Source organism: Motacilla alba, chromosome 5 (genome assembly GCF_015832195.1).
Source record: "Motacilla alba alba isolate MOTALB_02 chromosome 5, Motacilla_alba_V1.0_pri, whole genome shotgun sequence".
NCBI classification, from domain to species: Eukaryota; Metazoa; Chordata; class Aves; order Passeriformes; family Motacillidae; genus Motacilla; species Motacilla alba.
In genome coordinates, this window is record NC_052020.1 from 581,232 (window position 1) to 602,898 (window position 21,667).

Below are 21,667 nucleotides of genomic sequence, written 5' to 3' on the forward strand. Positions count from 1 at the left end.
AAAATATTCAAGACAAAAGTCAGTGTAGGAAGTATCTGGAAATTCTGGAGTAAACTTCTGGAGTGAAAAAAATAGAAATCACAGTTCTACAAGACAAGAAAGCAACAAATCTAAAAAGCAGTATATTAAAATACTGAGAAGTGCAGTAGATGTGTACATGTGTTAACTCAGGCCTCTGCAAAGCTTCAAGGCTCTGCAGTCCTTAATCACAGCATGTATGGGCATGGGTTTTTTTATAATACAGGGATACAACAGGGCCTGTCAGTAAGTTTTCATTAATAAGTAACCAAGAGACAAAAGTACACGGGCATGACTAAGAGATTGTTATGCCAAAGCTGCTGATCAACCTGCCCACTGTTTGTCACCATTGCAGGTTTCCTCTGTAGGAGATGAAAAGCTTCTTTTCAGAACCCTGACAGCATCCACAAACTTTGCAAATCACTGCTTTTTCCAAAAAGCAGCACTCCCTCCCAATCAACAAACAGTCTAGCACAGCACTGATTATTTGAACTGGTATATAATAAAATGGCTGTATATTTAACTCCAGGAATACAGAGCTGCAGGACTCTTTCTTACAGGTAGAATACAGCTCAGAAAATTGTAACAGTGTATATATAAACCCCTTATTTCTGAGCCTGAAAGTTTATTTTCATCTTTTCAGAAAAAGAATATTCACAGGGCAAGTCTTGCTTCACAACTCACCTTTGGTACTCGTTTTCTTGGTAAAGTTAGATTGATATAATTATTAAAGATGAAATTCGATGATTTTGGTGAACCAAGATCATTATTTTCTCCATTTTGCTTCTCAGCAGCATCTGTTGAAAAAACAACTGCTTAGGATATTTACTTAGATTTGTTTTTAAATTATTCTGACTAAGCCAAAGCTTTCCAGTTGAGAGCTGGTAGCAATTATATATAAGAAACACAGACAAATAAAAGTAAATACATACAACGTAGGGTGCTTTTTTAAAAAAGGAGAGAAACACAAGCATGAATGTGCTGTGTGCAGTCATCCCTATCAGGGAATCACACCCCAGCTCGATACATGCCCTTCACGATGTCAAGCAGCAGCTATCCAGCTGCTCCTACTCCCTGAAACCACCAAGGACCCACAAAACCTTGCTCTTCAACCGAATTCTGCCCCGTTTCCTGAGTTAAGCCCGAGGTAACTCTCGCAGGCCAGAAGGGCTCTGCTGGAGAAGCCTCTCGGCTGAAGAGCAGTGCTGCCCCTGGCGCTGCCCCTCGCCCCGTGCCTCACCGACTGCGCGCAGAGGGGTGCCGCGGAACAGCTCGTAGAACTTGGACAGGTAGAGCACCATGCTGAGCTTGTCGGGCGCCCCGGCCGAGCCCAGCTCCTCGCCCGTGGTCACCGGCGGGATGCCGAACTCGCGCTCGGCCACGTCGAAGGCCAGCTGGTTGTTCCTCACCGCGTCCTCTTCGTTCAGCGCCTCGAAGTCGCTGCGGGGACAGCACAGCGGCGCCGCTCACCTCCTGCTCCCCTCGGGAACACACGGTGCTCCCGTGGCACAGCGGCACCTCACTGGCTCAGAGCTGCAAGAGCCTCACACAAATCCCCTTATTGCAAACACTGACTTTGCCAGAAATGTCATTTAAAAGCTTTTGCGCTGAACTGGATCTTGATGTAGTCCCACAAAAAAAATCTTTATTTATTGGAGAGATGCAACTCTTCCTCAAAAGTGCTAAGAAACCTTTGCCTTCTCCAAATGCAGCTGAACTACTACAGACTCCATCCATTAGCAATAGATTACTAAGGTTCAATCTAGTTTTATAAATCATCAAAGCCAGGAGGAATAAATTTAGGACAGCATTCTATGGAAATAGCCCATTATGGATGTGCACACTCATGCACAGGCACTACCTTTCCTTTTTTAACGTGTTACACACACGGTTTGAGCAGGGACCTCCTGCCCAGGTCATAACTGAATTTAGCAGTGCACTAACTAAGTGCATCACACATCTGGAACTCTGTTATCCACTCTCTAATCCATTTTCTATGGGACCTATTCTAAGACTCTGATCTTTTGAATGGCTTCCAAAATTCATGATTAAAATAAACATGTGAATAAATTACAAAGCTCCAGGCAGGGCAGTTTCTTTCTCCTCACAGTGGAATGTGAGTTTTTGAATCCCCAAAGAATTTCTCCTCTGCTCTCACCCACCCACTGCCCATTTCTGGAAGGGGGGCTGTCACTGGCAGCCACCTCTCCTGCCTGCCTAGCTTTCACCTAGCCAAGTCCTTCTGCAGGCCCACTGAATACAAGAAGCCAACAAGATCCAAACACAACATTAATTGAACAGCAGGAGGTCTGTTAGCTCAGGAAGATAAATTTATCGACTTTGCAGAGTGTAGAGAACATGTGTAGAGAACACAGGCAGCAAAGATTACTTTGCTTTCTGTACTCTCTCCCCCAAAAACATCCAGAATTCTAATTCTTTTAAACCAACCCAAGGCAAAAAAAAAAAAAATCTTATTTTTAAAATCTCAGCTCTTCCTCTGGCAAAACTGTACAAACAAGCACCAAGGTACTACTCCTATTTTTTCCAATTTATCACACCTCATAAAAAAGTTCAATCATTCCTTTCATTTATGCACAATAAAGGGAGGTTGGCAGTAATTAATGTGTGACTCCTAAGGCTCTGCAGGAAGACAAGAGAATGCATCCACTGCATTTTGGAGACTGGTGAGAGGAGAGAGTCACCCCACTGACTGCACCCCACCCAGCAGCACCAGCAATTGCTATTTCCTGACAGCTGTTACACACTGACCTTCTTGTATCTAACTATGGCACATTACAAAATATTCAGATGCATGGAGTTGGGTCCTGCAGCACTAGGACCCCAGAAACTGTCAACAGGGGAATGCTGGCTTACACTCAACTCCTGGGGCAGTTAATTTTCAAGGCCCAGCCCTTGCTTTGCCCAAGTGAAAGGACTCTGTGCTCTCCTGGACATGGTTGTGCAAAACCTCCATCTCCACTTGCCAACATTTCCCTATTTGACTGTCACAGCAACCAGTACAACACATGGAGGACGGCTCATTCAGGCTGACCCAGCACTTCTGTAACAGAGCACTGTGCTCCGTGGCTGTGGTGTCAAACAGACACCAAAACCTGTCTCCAGGGATCCGGGAACGCAGCTCTACACATTCCCCCAGAACTGCGAATTTTGTTTTAAATAGACACATGACTCCTACAAACATGATAAATGTTAGGGTTCAAAACCCTCCTAGCTCTTTGAAAGCGCATATATTTCATTCTAAACAGCATGCAAGGACATACAGAAGAAACAAAGCAAACCCAACCCCACCCTGCCCCGCTCCACACCTGGCCATGGTGGGCACTTCCTTGCAGAAGGCAGCCACAGAAGGGGACTGCAGAGTGTCAGGGTTGCTCTGGTCTTACACTACTCTTTGCAATGCCTCCCCCGAGGAGCTCCTCAGCTGTCACTTACATGAGGTCAGGCCTGAAGCGATGGATGATGGCACACAGAGCTAGGCCACTTTTCCAGGAGGTGCTCAGGTCAGTGACATCAACGTTGCGGTATCCCTCCGTCTGCTTCTGGCACCACGTCAGAAGCTTGTTAGGCCGAATATCTGACTCTGCAGAAATGGGAAAGCAAACATTTCAGTCAGCTTCTGCATGCTCAGAAGGCCACAAATGTTAAGCCACAGCAAACAGGAGATGCCACTTACCCTGTCTTGTGAGGTTCACTGATCTTCTAATGGAGCTCACTCTTTCCAGAGGACACTGCTGCAGCTCATTGGTAACATATAATTGTCTCACCTACAAGGAAAACCAATTACCAGCATAACATCAGACAAAAAACCAGTTTTGTTTCCTGGTTAACTTTATCAGCAGCTGGTTCCAAATTAAGGAGTCTCCTGAAGATTTTGTTTACACACTCCTTGCAGCTCTATTTACCCTTGATAAAAAAAGAACTGACTTCACAAGCAAGCCTTTTAAGTACTGACCTGGTGAGGCCGAACACAGCTCGAGTTCAAGTTCGGGTATCTTGTTCCAGGGTCAATGGTGTACTGGTCAAAGTTCTTATTAATATTTTCAGGGGTCGTCTGAGGCAAGAGTCGATAAATGCTCTCTCTTGAAGAGGAAAAAGATGCAAGATTCATGTATTAAAATAAATATTTATTTATAAGAGATTGGGGGTTTTTTGCAGCTGCCTAAACCTTATTTTGGTTCTGCCAGGACAAGTGTTACAGACCAAATGCATAATGCATCCATCCCATTTCTTATGCCCACTCAACAGAAGGATGCCAGACAGAAGAAGGACAAGACACACACTTAGAGCTTATGCCCATATTCTCCTGAGGCAGGAAGTGAGCAAGAAAAAGGAGGTTAAAAAAAAGGAGGTTACATCATCTAGTCATCTGGTTTTGCTTTAACATATACTCAAGAAGTAACTTCTTTACCACATACCAGCACTAAATCCTGTCATCCTGCAATTCCTATAACCACCACAGCTTTTTTACTATGCTGTTCAATTTTCCATTTGGGACTAGGCTGTGTTTGAATCATCCCACAGGCTTCTATCTTAAAAATTCCCCAAGTGCAGTAGTTAGTAAAGCCCCTGCTTGCATTCCCACAACCATGACTCTTCTATTACGTACCTGCCCCAAAACAGCCTGGGCAGCTGTAGGAGAGCAGGGTGGCTGCCAGCAGGACCTAAGTCAGCAACTTCAGCCATCAGACCATGGTGACACCAAGACTGCTGCTGTACTCAGCAACAGATTTTCTCACTCCAGTCAAAAAAAGTTTCTGATGCAGCATTATAACAATCCTCCACATATTTATCAGCCTAAAGAGAGCACCACTATGCCAAAATGCAGAGTTAAAATCATAGACATCAACTCTGAAAGCTATTAATGTTGAAGAATTTATTTAGACTCCTTTCAGGATTTTTTTTTTAATTTTTATGATAAATTTTTATTTTTATGTTGAGATGGCTGGAGGTTTGTGTTTTTTTGATACAAGGTCTCTTTGGTCTATTTCTTTAAGGATCACACTTAAGTGACACAAATCAGCGATTTAAACTCTGGTAATATTTCTCCTGATAGCACTCTGAAGTCCAGTGCCTTCTAGCCCTGCTGTGGCTCTGTACAACGCTGGGAATGCTGCACTCACCGTTCAGCCAGGATCTCCAGCGGGGGCTTCCCCTGCGCCCAGCCCCGCACCATCCACGCCGTGTCAAAGGCAGCCAAGAAGCCTCTGGCACAGCCAGTACCCATGGGCCAGAACGGCTGCAAGAAGCATTCACACTTTAGTTCTTAAGTTCGTACTACATTTCTTAAGTTCTTATTACTAAAGTAACTTTCAATGTGAATTTGGAGTCCAGGGTTTCATACTGTCTCGGAAAAATAGCCCAGAAAGAGTCAAAATGCAACACAGGCAACGCTTGCAGGTTTTAAATGTGCTTCTCCTTTAAGTCTTAGGCAGGGGAAGAAGATTACTTTTTTCACTTTTTCCTTTTTTTTAAACTTCTATATATAAAAACAAATTTCTTAGCTCCAAAAGGTATAGGCTGAGAAAAAAAAGAAGACTCAAGAATTATTAAAGGAAGGAAAAAAAAAAAAAAGATGTCCTTTTCACCTCCTAAATTTGCTTTGGACTGTTCTTTTCAAATGCCTCAGGCTGTCAGCATGAATTAAAAAAAAAAGTTGCAGCATAACTTTTTGCTTCAGAAAAAAAAAAAAAAAGGGAACATACTAAGGCAAAGAGACTGCAATAATAATTTGGATCAAGTTTTTGTCTATGATGGAATTCAGTAAAATTATGCCATGCACCCAAGCTGAGGACACGGAGCTCACAGTTTTCAGACAGAAACACAAATTGCATAAAGCAAGATGGGATCTCAGCCACAGGCTGCCAGCCAAGCATTAGCTATGACAAACTATGGCATAATAAAGGAGAAAAGAAAAAAGGGGGAAAAAAATCTATTCCAAAGAAGGTACCACTGTTTCAGGACATGTAAAAGAGGACATTTTATACTGGAGGCTAGACTGAATGGCTGGATTAAGGAAATAAAGTAAAAAAACCTGTAAATACTACTTGGAAGGCATTCCAAGATATACCTCAAGCAAACTATCTCCAACAAGAGCCACCAGGAGCTGATGTCTGTGCCTCTCTCTCACCAGCGCAGCGTTTTCAGATGCATACATGGAGGTAAAATCAAACATTGCTACATCTGGTTGGCCATAATGATTAATTGCAAAGTCCAAGGAAGGCAGCTGGTAGTTGGTTGCAAAGTCAGCAGCTTCTCTGGCGTAGGACAGCAAATTGCTCTGGTTCACATTTTCCCCACAGAGCAGCAGCTCAGTATCAATGGAGTCCTGCAAGGAGAGAAGGATGTGAGAGACTCCAGTATCCTCTCTGAATTGGAACATTGCAGTCTCACAGCAGGACTGGGAGCCACACATTTCACAGCAACAAGAAACAAGGGACACCCATCATCTCCAAAAAGCCAATGCACAAACACAGGTACTGCCCCAAACAGAAACTCTCCTTGCCCACACTGAACGAGCAGCTTTGTTTGCAATAGAAGATTATAGCTCCTCCCAGTTCCTTGGTTGTGTGATGGTTTCAGAACATTACTCCTCTCACATCCACAGATGTCATCCACATCGCTGCAATGCTTTTCTGCACACGTGCAGCCCCCATCTGACACCAGTAACATGGGGGGCTCAGCCTCAAGGTTTGACTCGACATGTCAGTAACAACACCACCTTCAAACCCGGACTGTAGCAGCTTTTCTGCTCATTTTTGGGCCGGGTTTTTCCTTGGGCAGAGTGGAAAAGGATCCTGCCTTTACAGGTCATCCTACTTAAAGGCAGTGATCATTAATGAGGCAGGTTCTATTTCCAGCCTAATCGTGGCTGAGATCCCTAATCACAGATGATACCACAGAACCGCTATTAGCCCACTTGCACCAGACACACTGGGCTGGTTGATTTTCTTCCACTCAGAGCTGAGTAGGTCAGGAAAACAGCCCTGATGAGCCACAGCTGCTGCTCCTCTGCTCCAAACTCCCCACAGATCCCCTGGGACTGCCCTCACCTACAAACACCAGCCCCACAACCTCAGGGCCCACCAGCCACTGCCCCCAAGGGGTTTCCCTTCCTCTCTCCTACCCTGGATGGTCATGGACAGCAGCTCTGCCCTGGGAGCCCCTGGCCTCCAAAAGGGCAGGGAATCATGGCCCTGAGCTGAGTGGTCCCATCAGAAAGCCAAAAGCCCTTTTGACAGTTCCCCACAAGTACTTCCTTCAGGAAATTACACTTGGCTGTTTTGGCACTGCCTTACTTTCCAAGAAAAATTGAACTCTTTTGGGTTTCCAGAAAGGGAAATTTAAGTGGTGACATAACACTTCCTAGAAACAAAAGAAAATAAACCCCATATTTTACAGAAGAAGAAAAAAAAAAAAAAGAAAAAGAAAAGATACCTCAAAATCACAAGTACAACCTGAAAGGTCAGGCCATCATATTTATAGCCTCCTTCTATCACGTTTCACCCACTTTAGAGAATTTGCAATTTAACCTAGGGTAAGTTTTTACACTTCTTTATTTGCCTGATAAAACTGAACATAGCTGTGCTAAGTTCACCCTTAAATAACTGAGGTTTTTATTTTCTGCTGTGAGGATCCCACCACGTATTTCCAAGGTGAGTCAAGATCCCATTTCAGCCAGTTTCAAAACTGATTAATTTAGGAAGTATTGTTTTCAGTTCTCTATTGAAACTTTGAGCTGACTGAAGGGAAAAGCAAATCCTAAAAATGTCAGAGTAAGATCCAAGTGGCCTGAGCTTGAATGAAGTGATTAAGTCTATAAACACCCTCTCTAACATCCAGCAACGTTTATGCAGATGTTCCCACTTACTCTGTGCCAAGTGAATAAAATAGGGTTTAACCAGCATTTTTACATACGTTAATAATCACTCCTTTGTCCAGAAGACTCTGCTTTTTTGCTGTCATCACAAAATAATGCGTGCTGTCTTTATAGTAAACAATATTCTCCAGGTCAATCCCTGAAAAGAGAGACACATTTGTCACCAAAGGCAGCACCCTGCCTATGTCATTCACTACCAGAGCGGGATTGATCCTGGCAGGTGCCCTTCCTTCTTGGGATGCATCCCCTCTCCCCCTGGGATGAAGGATTAGTGGGCACAATGCTGTGAAACAAAACAAGAGAGGAGAGTGGTCTCGCCAGTAGCGGTTCTTCTCAGTGCAGTGTAAAGTTACTCAGCATTCTTTCAGGGAACAGCCAGGTAACTACAGCATCAACAGCTCCTGAGGTAGAACTGGGTGCCAAGGGAGCAAAGTGCTTTTTGGGTTGCTAGGGCTCTGGCACTGGGTCTAACCAGGGGGTTTGGTTTCAATTATAATAGTAATTCTTGAAAAAAATCAGCTGTAAATCAAGAATGGAGTAGATTGTACTGACAGTGAATGCAACTTTTCTGAAACCCTTTTCCATTAAGATGTGTTTCACAGTTTATATTTTTAATATTTATGGCAGATTCTAGGTCTTCTCAGTTTATCAGCTCCACACATCAAAAAGCAAGATTAAACTCCTCCCAGAAGGGCAGAGACTTTTTCAAAGGGTTTAAGCTGTTCAGCATGTGAACGGATAGAAACAAAACAAATAATGTCTTAAGGGAAAATATTTGGGCCCTGAAAATGCTCTTCCAAATTTGTTCAACATAGCAGACATTTTTGCAGTTGAGAAAAATTTAAACACTAAAACAAGCCATGATGTGGCAACACCCAAGCTAAAAAAATATCCCACTGTACCATAAATGGACACCCCCATCTGCAAGCTTCTGACATCAACAGTATTTTATCACTTGGAAATGTTGTACATAGATTATTCAAAACTGATGTTACCAGTAACAACAGGGTGGCCTGGCACATAGAGCTCCGCTGCTGCCTCTTGTATTTGGTAGTGGAAAAAATGAGGATGCACTCACCCGTTTCCTCCTTCAGGTCCTGGAAGAACTTCTGGTTGAAGATGAAAGCAACCCCACTAATTTCTTCTACCTTGGCTTCCGCAGTTGTATTTCTGTTTATAAAATTGGCAGTGATCGCTATGGCCAGCTTTCCACGAAATTCCTTCCTCCTGAAGCCTGGTGAGCAAAGACAGGAATTAAAACCACTGCAAACTTCAGACTGGACTTTCAGGGAGGGTCAGCTCAAGGCAGCTCAGTGTCTTTCCTAGAATTCAGCAAACAACATGCCATGAGTAGCTTCCACCATGCCTCCAAAATTCTCTTGAATGTAAAGAGTCTTTTCTCCCCATTTTCAGCTGCAAAACTAGAGCTGCACTGCATTCAAGATAAAGTCTCATTAAAAAATGATTGGGTGGGGAACTAAGGGAAGAAGTTCAGGAAAAACAATGACTAAAGAAAAACGTGGAAAAATTTTTTGACATGTCTGGGAATGGAACAGGTCAATTTCAGTGGAGGGAGACATTTTTAACATGCTAAATGGCAAGTTAGGTATTTGTTATATAGGTAGTAAACAGCTCTTGAAAAAATATGCAAGAGATCAGCAGTCAAAAGCAGCAGAGAATGATATGAAAAACAGAAACCTCTGTAGCAGTGCTTAGGTGCACACACTACCAGCTAATGAGATTTTCCACAGGTATTTGCAATTTAAAAATATTCAGTGGGTTAACTTTGTATTACCAAGGTGAGACCAACTGAGCTCCTCGCTCCATCTTTGCTTTCCCTTTTCACTGAAAAAAGTCCCCTGAGCCACAATCTTGCAATCCACATTGAAGTTTTTCCATCTGAATGTTCCCCTCATCTTAATTAAATTATGAAGTAGGACAGAGGATCCTTAGTGTCTTTTTGGCCCACTGCAGATGACATCATATGAATGTTATTTTATAACAAGAAATAATTTGGTTATGGATTTTTGTCTCTGCGCTTCTTGACATGCTCTTGTTATTTCATTGGGATGGGTTTGATATGACAACACCAGCTTCTGTACATATCTTCAGCGTACATATTCACCAGTCACTCCCCTAGATCCTGGTATGATGATAAACATTAACCTCTTGATGGAGTCTGCAGGTGACGTTAGAATAATTAGGTTTTGATGGTACCTGACTATTTAAACAGTGTTTTACGGGGGACAGCCAGACAACAGTGTAAGGAAATTTCCAGTACAGCATTATGAGGAATTAACTGCAAGCACATTGTAGTTGGCAGACAAACTATGAAGGCAATAAAAAAAAGGAAAAAGTGTACTTAGAGAACGGAAACTAGCTTGGATATAATTAGAGTTAAAAGGGAAATAGATAATTAAGTAAAAGGTTTGTTCCTGTGATGCAGGAGCAGCTTAGCCAGTGTCTCTCTAAGAAACACAGCTGAGGTGGTCTGAATTCTCAGCAGTGACTCAAGTTCAGGAAACATTTACACCCTCTACTCCCACATACCTTAGAGCTGTTCATTATCTTTTGCTATTGCTCCTAAAGGAGCTGCTTCTGAAGTTCAGTCTCATTTACAAAGAAGCAAAGCCTCTGTTGCCTTCATTAAATGCCTGGCAATCACCTTTTGGTCATGAGTTCAAGCACACAGGGCAAATTCACAGCACAACAGCAAAGGCTATGCCGTTCCTGACCTATATCTTGTCAGCTTCCTTCAAGTGAAATCATCATATAATTACTTAACCTTGAAGCAAGCCCAATGGCACCACAATGCATTCTGTAGGCAGTGCAAATACACAGAGCTCAGAAGCAGTAATGACATTAAATGTCTTTTGAGCTGTGACATAACAACAAAACCAAAAGGTACCACATAAAATAACAGCTTTCACACAGACTCCTGTGGATCGAAAGATAACCTGCTGCTTTGTGTTCTTCTCTGACTTTCAGATCTTACAAGGTACCCTAAAGACCACTGGTAAAGCTAAAAGCACACATTCACCCACCTTCTAACGTGTTCCTGCGGCCATCTGCACCAATGATAACATCGAATTCATACTCTGACAAAGGGTGATCCATGGGGAGAAATTCAGCTCTCCAACCCATCTCTGAAAACACAAATAATATTTATTAATTCTGCAGTATTACAACAGAGAAGTGATTTCAGAGTCTGAGGAAAGGGCACTGAGATAAAGGGTGCATTTCTCATTCTCTGGATCACCTAATGCAGTAACTTCCTCTCAGAGCCACACACAAGAAGATGCTCAAGCACTTGATTCTCCCAGAAATAACCCCACAGCCACCTTACCAGGGCAGTACATACATGTGGTTACTGCAAGGAAGAGCTGGCTACTAAAGGAGGAAAAATAGCATTCCATCATCAGTGCTTTTAATTGTCTTCTAAAGAGAAACTAAATGGAAGCATACTCACAAATCTAAATTTATCCTTTTTACAAAGCTGATTATGTGAAAGTGTTTGTGCTGTCCATGTTTTAAAATAAGATATACTTTAACTACTTAAACTAATATACCCGTTCTGGTGTCACTATATGACCCTTTGAAGAGATACCACAGAGTTTTAATTAAAATTTTAAAATGTTTTAGTGATACTACATCCAAAAAACTAATATTTAAAAAAATTAGAGAATTAGAAATCTTTTTCTATTGCTTAAAGTAAGAATGCTGATAAGACTCTGTGTGCCAGTGGGAGTTACATCAAATGTGAACACAAAAACAAGGCCCTGGGCACTTCATCCATCCTCAATATTTACATTACCAATCAAAATCTGTTTTTGCAAGAAGATGCCGAGAAGCCACACCAGACTCCCTACAAAGCCTCAAACATATGCCAGAAGGCATAGTGCAAAACCTCAGCTTCTCAGCCTGGGTTGCGTTTTGAGATTTATCATTGCTCTGTCACACTGATACTTATCACACCGTAACGGCACAGAACAAGGCTGGCTGAATAAGAAGGGCAAAAAACCTCTTTATTTCTTTGAACAGTGTTCGACTGTCTTGTACAACTTCATGTAACACCTGGCACAAAAACAGTTGCTGTGAACAGAATGAATTATGATAAATAATACTTTGGTTTTCTTGATCTTCAGGAGGCTCCAGGACTTTCACAAATTCCAGGTTCACGTGAATTTCCACTCCAAGGATAAGTGCAACTTTGAAGAGGATGAGTTGAAGCTGTCGAATACCTGTGGAGAGCAAATGACAAAGATGTGTTTGATAAGCAAGCAACCCCAGCTGCCACCACCCTGCTAGAGAACTGAAATTCATTGTTATGCCAAGTGTGTGGCATTTCTATTTCCCATACGGTAATGAATGCAAACATAGCAACCACCACAGGATGTTGTTCTCTTCCGCCTCCTTTTCCTCTTGCAGCACAATCTTGTTGGCAAAACTCATTTCAGTTGAGTTTCTAAGAATGCTTTTGTAGAGGTTTGCCTCTTGATGACATTTAAAAGATCTGCTAACCAGCATATTTTATAATAAAAAATTTTACAGCATATTTCCCTGTAAAACAGTCCACTCTGTTATTTGTGTCTACCTTCAACACACTGGAATAAATATCAATATTCTCCATACTTCATAATCAAAACCTGTTGTTTAACCACACCAGACTAACAAGAAAACCCGCTCCATAAGACTGTAACTTGTTCTATTTCCACCTTGCCTAAATGAGACCATTTTTTTCGTTCTCTGTGTGCACACATGCACTGGCACATGGTTAAGGCAGATGAACTTTCTGCCAAACCAAGAACATCTCCACCAATCTTCTGATCCTGGTAACCCCTTATCCGAACAGTGCCCATGCCCTCAGATACTTACTGATGTGATCAATAGATCCTGCACAGAACTTTCCATAAAATTTCTTTGCTCCCAGTCCCCGAAGGTCGTGGATGGTAAAGGGCCAGAGATGCAGCACATTGTTCCTAGAGAACGTGTCCCGCTTCTCCACGACGACGACCTTGGCTCCCAGGAAGGCAAGTTCTATGGCAGTCCGCAGGCCACAGGGGCCACCTCCAATAATTAAACACTGGCAGAGAAAAGGAGGAGTGTGACACAGGGTTTTGTATTACTTCCACACAGTTTCCAACTTACTCTATCAGTAGGACTTGAAATACAACTGGACTTGCACTACTGAGAGCACAAACAAGTAATTTACTTAAATCAACTGGTTTTTTTTTTGCATGTGGTGTTCAGCCTACGTAAAAAAGAGGATAAACTGTGCTTAATGCAGACACAAAAGCATCTGATGAAGAGAAATAAGAGAAAAAACAGCAAAAAGCTGACGATTTTTGAGCATCTGCTTGCACATTTCTAACCCTCATTTAGCATTTCTCAAGTGCTTGCAGCTGTTTCTCAACAGCATTACAGTTGTGTAAAAGGGAGGGGAAAGGAAATAAGTGGTCTTAGTGTAGGCTTTTTTTTATTTTAAAGAGGAAATGGGTATACATTTACTAGATTTGTTGAACAAACCTACGATAAGCCAGTAGCCTTACGCTATTAGCTACTCTCTCTCAAGCGAGGGTGGATGTAACAGCCTGGCTCACCTACTGATGTAAGGAGGACATGCCAAGGGAACTCAGCAGACTTGCCCTCCTCTGCCAGGGCCAGGGAACTCATCCTGACCTATTCCATTTCACCAGTGCTAAAAATCCTCACTTTCAGGAAAATCACACTTCAGAAGCTTAAATCTAAGTTTGGGCACCCCTGGAAGAATCTCTTCCAGAACAATTACAGAGGATTCCTGCCCAAATTTTAGTTGACAGCTGTAATTTTTCACAGAGCAACCAGCAAAGGATTTCCAGAAAGCAAACTAATTAAACCCCAAGCATAGCTAGTGCTTACATTTCCTTGACTGATTACTAAAAACTGATTAGAAACACTCTTATAGCTGGACAATGCTGTTGTTCCATACCTCCTACGAACCCCCTGCACTCCTCCAAACCCCTCCAGATGTCACAAAATCCCTGCTGTGAGTTGCAGCTCTGCCGTGGCTGGAGCAGGGAGCGCTAAGGTGGGTCAGGGAGAACGGGAGAGCTGCAGCACAGCCGAGCTGGGCCGTGCTGCCAGCCCCAGACCATTGTGTCAGAGGCCAGACACGCTCCTGTGCGTCCCGCACGCAGAGCCAGACACTGACTGCAGTTTCAAAGCAAGCACGGGCTCTATCTGCAGGCTCGCTGGATTCCAGTCTGGTTCCCATTACATTGCAATTTCAGAAAGTAGAGTCATTTATTTATTTTGGTTTGGTCATCATTTGTTTTCAGATCTAACAACTTGAGCAAAAAAAAAAAACTCCTGTGAGGTGCTTTGGCTTCACTTTAGGCAAGTGTTTTGTTAACCAGAGATATTAAAGTTAGGCTGTTGCCTTAGCCACTTGGCTTTGTTCCTCTTAAAAGAACATATTTAAAGAGAACATATTAGAAGAACACTCCTCACTGCATGATGAATATTAAAAATAAAAAAAAATAAATCAATGGATGTAACAATATAAAGGAAGAATAACAGAGGGCATATGTAGCCTAGCTGAACAGCATCACTGCTGGATCTGGGTCAGACTTTTTGCACATGCTTCTTGTGATTAGCATGGGAACTCTGAGCTCTGACAAGTGAGTGAGTCAATTGAGCCTCCACAGCTTCCAGTCATGTTGAGCAGGCAGTTAGAAACATTCTACAAACAAAGCCCATACCTGGTCTGATAAGGTGAGGCTGTTTTTTTTTGCTTACAAGCTGTATTATACATAAATAAATGCAACTTTAAAGGAAATAGAAAGAACCAGCAGTCTTTGGAAATTTAGTCATAGCAGACCCTGCCAAGTAACAAAACCCACACAGAAAACCCTTCGTTCCTCCTGGGGTTTTGCAACACACTATGTTAGCATTTTAAGGAGGATTCTGCCTTCTTCCCTCCTCCTATCACATTGACAAAGTATCTCCATAATTGCATAGAGACACCATGAAAAATGGTTGTATGTTTGCCACCACCCGTGGTTACCTCCAGAAACACATTTATCTACATCTCAGAGCTATTTGTTCTATGATTTATTGAGGACGCTTCCTGCTGGTGTAGAACTTACTCTTGGCACTTCTTCATCTAATTTTGAAACTTCTGGGGTCAAAACCAGTACAAAATCCTTGCAAAAGTAATTCTTACTACATTTGTGTTCCTATCTTCATTAAGCAAGGGAAGGGCCCATGCCTCTCCCTGGTGGTCTGCTTGCCAACAGACTCCCAGAAGAAACCTTCCTGCAGCCAGACTAGAACGAACTTTGAATGGCATCCTGTTTTCCCCTCCTGTTATCCCAGTCTCCTGGCTCATCAGGGCCTGCTTTTGGAACGAAGTTCTTGCAATTTCACACAAATCATGACAGCTGGCATCACATAAGGGAGTCTCAAACAATCAATCCTGAATGAAAAAATGCCAAGGGCTTCTTGACATCCCCATCACCATTCACACATCAACTGCCTTTTAACAGAGCCAGATCATCCCCTACAAAGCTAAAGGACAACTTGACTTTTCAAAACATCTCCTACAAATTATCCCAAGTAACAGCTGCTGAAAAGAACAGACAAAGAGCTTTTGCATATTTCTTGCTCCAACTGGAAACGAAGGGAGAAAGTCTTGTTTAGTTTTACAGGGCAGCTTATGAAAGAATAAGACCATGACCAGACTTTATGACCTGCCTGAAGGATCAGTATCATGTTGGATGTTAGATGTTGTTTTACTACTGAGAGTATACCATGTTAGTGCAAGGTAGTAAGACTGAGAGAAGACATTTTTCTTGGTGAAAACCTCTTAGTGCAAATGGCTGATCTTCTGCCTGCAGATGTGTGTGAATATTTTCTGTCAAAAGAGAAGCTTCATTGAATTTAACACATTCCCCTATGTGTTACAGCACCTATGTTAAGGCAAAATTACAGAAAGAATATGAGTTACAAAATTCCCATTGAATGAGACTAATGTAAGTTTCCAGGCCAGTAATAATTGCCCAGTGACTAACTTAGGACTATTTCAGTTTAAATTCATACTTAATAAGTAAAGCATGGACATTTTTGCACTTCACAATAAAACACTAATAAGGCCATGCATATTTTATAAAAGTTGTTTATTCAAGTTGCTGAGTAAATAGTCTGTTTCTATGATACTGTTAAAAAGTATTGTACTATTCCCTAAAAGATGATTGTTTCTGTATAAATCTTGTTCCACACCACAACCGAGCGCAGTACACAGTGCATTATTTATCTTCAGACAGAAATGGAACAGAACTTCACTGATTTCTTCCTTGTGCGATTCAAATGCATCAGAAATTTTCACTTATATTTACTAAGATAAACACACAGCATTTGGTAAGTCTCATAGGCTTGATTCCACTCAAGGGTCAGTCTGACTGTAAGAGATGTAAGAGATGCTACTTTCTCTCTCTGAGTATGTTTAGGAATGGCGGTGCCCTGAGAACCTCCAGGAAATATTCCCAGCGCTGAGCTAAATGGCAGCTCAAGTCACCTCTCCAATAGCAGAATGGCTTCTCTGCCAGGTACAGGATTTTGATATTATCTCCTGTACATAATGTACAAATATATGACTCAAAATAGGAGGGAAGAGAGAGGGATACAATGTAGAGGCCTCTTGCAATCCCTCCTTTCCACTGCTACTAAATCAGCAGCCTGTGAATCCAGGCATCTGCATCCCACTGTGGAAAAACCATACGCAGTTAAACAGCTGAACACCACTACTGTGTTTAACAAAAAAACAAACAAACAAAACCCCAAACAAACAAACAACAAACAAAAAAGCAAATCAACAAACAAAAAATCACCACAACACCAACAAAAACTACAAAAAACCCCTACCCCAAAGTAACACTGCAACAACCTAGTCACAAAAATCTCATCCACTATAACTGAAAGGCTGAATCTATTCATTGGCCTTGAAAAATTAAACAAAACATTAGCTCTCAGCATTTAGATGCTCAAGGAATCTACCAGCTGGTGGTAGCATGGGGATGGGAGATGCAACAAACAGCATCTCTTGGCATAGCTAAGAGCAGACAAATGCTGTTGCAGCACAGTGCATTATCCACTGCTGTCATCCCACTCTAAACCCCTCACTCCTCTCCTGCCCAAGGTACCCAAATATTAGACTCATCTTGGAAAACACAGGGGTGTTAAATGATGATCCACTCCCTTTATGTCCTTGGGATGAAGACAGAAGCTTCAATCCCTCCAGGAATCCAAGATTTCCTCATTTCTGCCTTTCAGCTGTTTTGGAGGTGAAAAAAAAGGGGATTATTTTTAGCCTCCAGCTCAACAACAGCTGGACAGACACAGGCACACCCTTCGTTGTCCTATGGCATGCCAAGCCAGAAGCATCACTGCTACTCTTCAGTGGAAATGCACACACACACACTGGTGAAAAAACAGCAAAACCCACCTGCCCAGGTTACTGAGCTGCCTTTAGCCAAACCACCAACTGGAAGTGGAACTACAGGCATGGATCATGCTCCCAGAAAGGGGCAGGAAGGGGGGGCTTTCCCCACAAGCCTCAAAGCCCCCTGATCCTCAGGACCACAGGTGTCCTCAGCAGCTGTGGGCCTCCCCACCCAGTGACAGGAGGCTCTGCCTGTAGGACAAGAGGAACAGTGCTCTGCTTTTCCATGGCAAACATTCGTTTCCATAGTCAGCAGACCTGGCACTATGAGAGAAGACAACTTTCACATCGGCCCAGGCCTTTGTGCAACACCCAGAGTGACAGGGGTGCACCAAGGACTGATTTGGCTGATTCCAGAGGGTCACATCCTACATGGATTTGGACAAGTGCTTATTGGTGATAGGGCTCAATGCACTGCAACACGAGAAAGGCATGAAACAACACATTTTCTGGAACAGCGGCGACCGTTCCCCTGGAAAGGCTCCAGAGAAAAACAGCTGAATAAGCAGCTGAGGCAGACGGCCACCAGAGCTTTCTCCACCACGATGCTTTCCAGTCCATCCCCTTTACTAGATATGAAAATGCTTCTGGCAAAAGTAGGACTGCTCAGCAGGACATTCCTGACTTACTGACTTACAGTTCATCTCCCATTCGCAGCCCCAGATTTTAGCACATAAATCCACTGACAGCCACCGGATACAACACTGCAGCCAAATGCACCCTGAACCCACTGAACAATCCATTTGAAGTTTGAAACATCATCATGGAAGACACTGAAAAATTAAAATCTACATGCCACTCCAGACAACATTAAAAATGCCACAGGCTGAAGCTTTATTTTTAATAAAAATCAATTCTTCCATCTTCTCCCCCAAGAAAGGAGGGAAGAAGGCCTAGGAGTAATTAAACTTGACTACAAAGATTATATAATCTTTAAAAGGGTTTTTTTCTCTGTTGTACTGTTTTATGAGCTCCTTACAGAATTAGCAAGGTTAAAAAATGCGTCATTTGACAAAAATAACATTCACTTAGATGTATTTTAATGAGAAACCCGAACTCTCCAAAGGGTTATGTGGACACTTCTTAAATACACTACAGACAGGTCTAAAATTCTACCTTAAAATATTATTAAGACTAGCTGGATCTTGCTGAACAGGCATTTTTGGAGAGTGAACACCACATAAATACCACTGTTGGGGAAGTTCAGAGGTACCTGGGAACAGCAAGGCTCACACACCCCTAATTGCAACAAAACCGTGTGTCAATGCATGAATTCCGTGCCTCACTATGAGTCCACTTCTGCTTTAAATCCCTCTGGTATTTTACCCTTTGTACTGCCAGCTGAGCACCTCAGAAACGTGCAGTTTTGTCCTCTCCCAGATCAGCAACTGTGGCATAAATGGAGCCACAGCTTTATTTTTTTTCCCCCTCTAGGAGGGTACCATGGATCTGAGGCCACCTAACACAGGGTGACTTTGGCCACAGCTCTTTCCCAGCCCCGTGCCCAGCAGCTGCTGCACTCGCAGCTGGACGCAGCACAATCCGGGGATCAGAGGATCTATCTTTACTGCCCTCCTGTTTTATTGAGTCAAAATGCCAGAAGTGAAACATTAGTACATTTACTGCATTCATCTGGCTCATCTTTACTGGGATTTTTTTCTCTTTTTTGGAAGATAAGCTTCTGCACGGAAAAAAGTACGTGCCTTCATTTTTCCTGGATGTATTTGGACACACTTGTCCATCCATCCTCTCTGTCACATGGATATATGTACTAATATTAGACCTGTGTATTAAAAAGAAAGCTCTTTCCATAGTTTGAAATTAAAACAATGGTATGAACGACGTCTGTAACTCATATTCTGCTATGCCACACATTAAAGAGGGGCTGTGTGCTCCTAGGGTTTTAGAAAGTCAAGAGTGCCTTCCATGATGCATCAGAGCTGTCAGGACTTTGGAGCTTTTCTGAAGAACTCTCTCAGGTGGTATTTGTTGTATTTAAATCCAGTGACTTGATCTCAGATCTTTTAGAACAATATGCAAAAATACTTCTTGAAAAAATTGCAACTGACAGTCATAATACAGCAAAGTATGCCTGGAAACTTTCTGTTGCCCTGCACCACTTACAGTTATCTAAAAAACCTAGACATTACCTACAAAAAAATGTTACACTCATTTCAGTAAACATATCCACCAGAAACCTGGCAAGTGCTTTAATCCAAAAATCTCCTCAAATAAAGCACAAAATAAGCCTTCCAACATCCTTTCGAATTAAGTGTGTTTGCTGTTTTCTTACCTGCCTCTCATTGTAATCAAAACACAGGGAAGAAAAAAAGAACAAGCCCACACCCAAAACCCAGAAGAGATTGCTTTCTTTTCTTTTTTTGGCCAGCTGCTTAAACAATCAAAATGAAAACAAGATAAACCTTGCAGAAAGAATGTTGCCTGACTATCCCAGCCATGAACATGGCTGGCAGCATGTAAGTACCCGGCCTGTCACACTGAGATAGCGCTCTGAGGCTACACGTAAAAATTTAGCAAAACGAGCCCTAAACAAAACCACCAAACAAAGAATTCATCCAGAAACAAAAACTGATGGAGAGAGAAAAAGGCATGAAGGCATCAAGAGCCTCGCCTCTGAGCACAGCAGAGACCATGCCACGAGTCTGGGGAGCTTTGTGAGCAGCGACAGAGAGAAAATGGTTAATCCCCTACGTGGCTTCCAGGGGCAGGGGCTTTGGGCAGCCAGCAAAGGTCTTGCCTCGTAGCCAGAGGAAAGGATTTCTCATGCTCTACGGCATCTAAAGCATGCAGGCAGGTTGGTCAACAACCACGGCTCTATTGCAGCAAGAGCTTGGTAACACGCTTGTTCTTTTTTAAAAATACACCCCTGTGGCTCCAGTCTGGCCCATCTACAGAGAGACCTGGAACTTTTCACCAAATATCACAGCAACCTAATAAACGAGCTGAGCTTCCACCTGGAAATTGGCTTTTTCAACTAAGTGGGGGGTTAACTTACTTTGAGGGTATCTCACAGAATATTTTAAAATACAATCTGTAATTCACTTTTCTATTAGGTGAATTGTTAACCAACACCCATTTAAGTTGTGGCTTTTAGAAGCCAGTCCTGAGTAAATGAGCTCGTTTAGATACAGACATCAGGTCTGAGTCAGAATCCAGATTTTTAAATTTTATTTTTAAAGCTCTTAATCATTTAATCCCATCATTCCTAACTTTCCTAAGCAGAATGACTGTACAGCAGTGTACATCAGCTATAGAGGAGCTCAAAGTGCAATACAGTACCAGAAGGCAACAGTACTGGGCTCCTGGAGTCCTTTTTTTTTTTCCAGCTCATCATGCAGCCTTCAAAGTCACTGCATTTCTACTGCTGACACTCACAGACATTTAACTAGTAAATCTAAATACAGATCCAAAAAGAGTGATAATCTGATTTTTTTCTCGTTTACCTGGTCGCTTGCACACACCAGTTTACCACAGGTAGACAATGCCTTTACTTTTGACACTTCTTCTTACATTTTGAGAACACTGGGAATTACCAACCAGCACTTCTTAGAAACAGCATCCAAAAGTGCCAGCAAGCAAGAAGGACTTGAATTGTTCAAACAACCAGAATTAAAAATATTTACCTTTAGCACATTTTTAAGAAAGCTTCTGATAGCGGGGAAAGTTAACAGCACTCACAGAACCCACAAACCAGGCTGCTGGCAGCACATCACACAGTCAAAGTTGAATTTCAGCACCTCTAGGTCTTATTTCCAAAATCTTTTTTTGGCTGAAAACAAGGGTGGTACATAATGACCCTTATTACTGAGGGAAAGAGTCTCAAAAATAAATATAAAATGGTGAAAAAATACAAAAAGAAGCAAGCTTCAAAGAGGGGCAGAGAGCTGGAAACATAAACTTTGGCAGCAAATTGCACATCACGAGGTGCAACAGTCTCTTCTACACCAACATCCGACACAACAGAAGGGAGATAAACACACACAGAAGACCAGTGTTTATTTACTCGTATTAATGAGCCTGTTTTCGCATTCCAGGCCGGGTGAAATGCAGACGGAGGCACCTGCCTCAACAGCACCGGCCACGCTTGTTCTGCCACTATCAGGGCTGTATCTGGGCTGACAGGCAGTGAACTTCCTAGCCCAGGTGCCTCCAGGCAGGCAGGGCATGCAGAACCATGGCAGAGCCAGCAGCAGCCCCACCAGCCAGGATTGGCTTCCTGCCCTATCCCATTGTTTCCTACCGTGCTAGAGCAC

General features: G+C 42.6%; 1 protein-coding gene across 6 annotated transcripts in view; it reads right to left on the minus strand.

Annotated features, from left to right (window-relative positions):
• MICAL2 (microtubule associated monooxygenase, calponin and LIM domain containing 2) overlaps window positions 1-21,667 on the minus strand; it is a 120,031-nt gene that overhangs the window by 66,015 nt on the left and 32,349 nt on the right. For all 6 annotated transcript variants that reach the window (XR_005256993.1, XM_038137129.1, XM_038137128.1 and 3 more), the window contains exons 3-14: window positions 12,791-12,998; window positions 12,040-12,156; window positions 10,960-11,061; window positions 8,994-9,149; window positions 7,954-8,054; window positions 6,107-6,364; window positions 5,160-5,275; window positions 3,992-4,118; window positions 3,713-3,803; window positions 3,472-3,619; window positions 1,259-1,458; window positions 703-815 (exon numbers count right to left, since the gene is read on the minus strand). Coding sequence is in view for 5 of the 6 variants with exons in the window: in XM_038137129.1 (XP_037993057.1) it covers window positions 703-815; window positions 1,259-1,458; window positions 3,472-3,619; window positions 3,713-3,803; window positions 3,992-4,118; window positions 5,160-5,275; window positions 6,107-6,364; window positions 7,954-8,054; window positions 8,994-9,149; window positions 10,960-11,061; window positions 12,040-12,156; window positions 12,791-12,998 (1,737 nt within the window). In the remaining variant the exon portion in view is untranslated. The remainder of the gene's footprint in view (window positions 1-702; window positions 816-1,258; window positions 1,459-3,471; window positions 3,620-3,712; window positions 3,804-3,991; window positions 4,119-5,159; window positions 5,276-6,106; window positions 6,365-7,953; window positions 8,055-8,993; window positions 9,150-10,959; window positions 11,062-12,039; window positions 12,157-12,790; window positions 12,999-21,667) is intronic.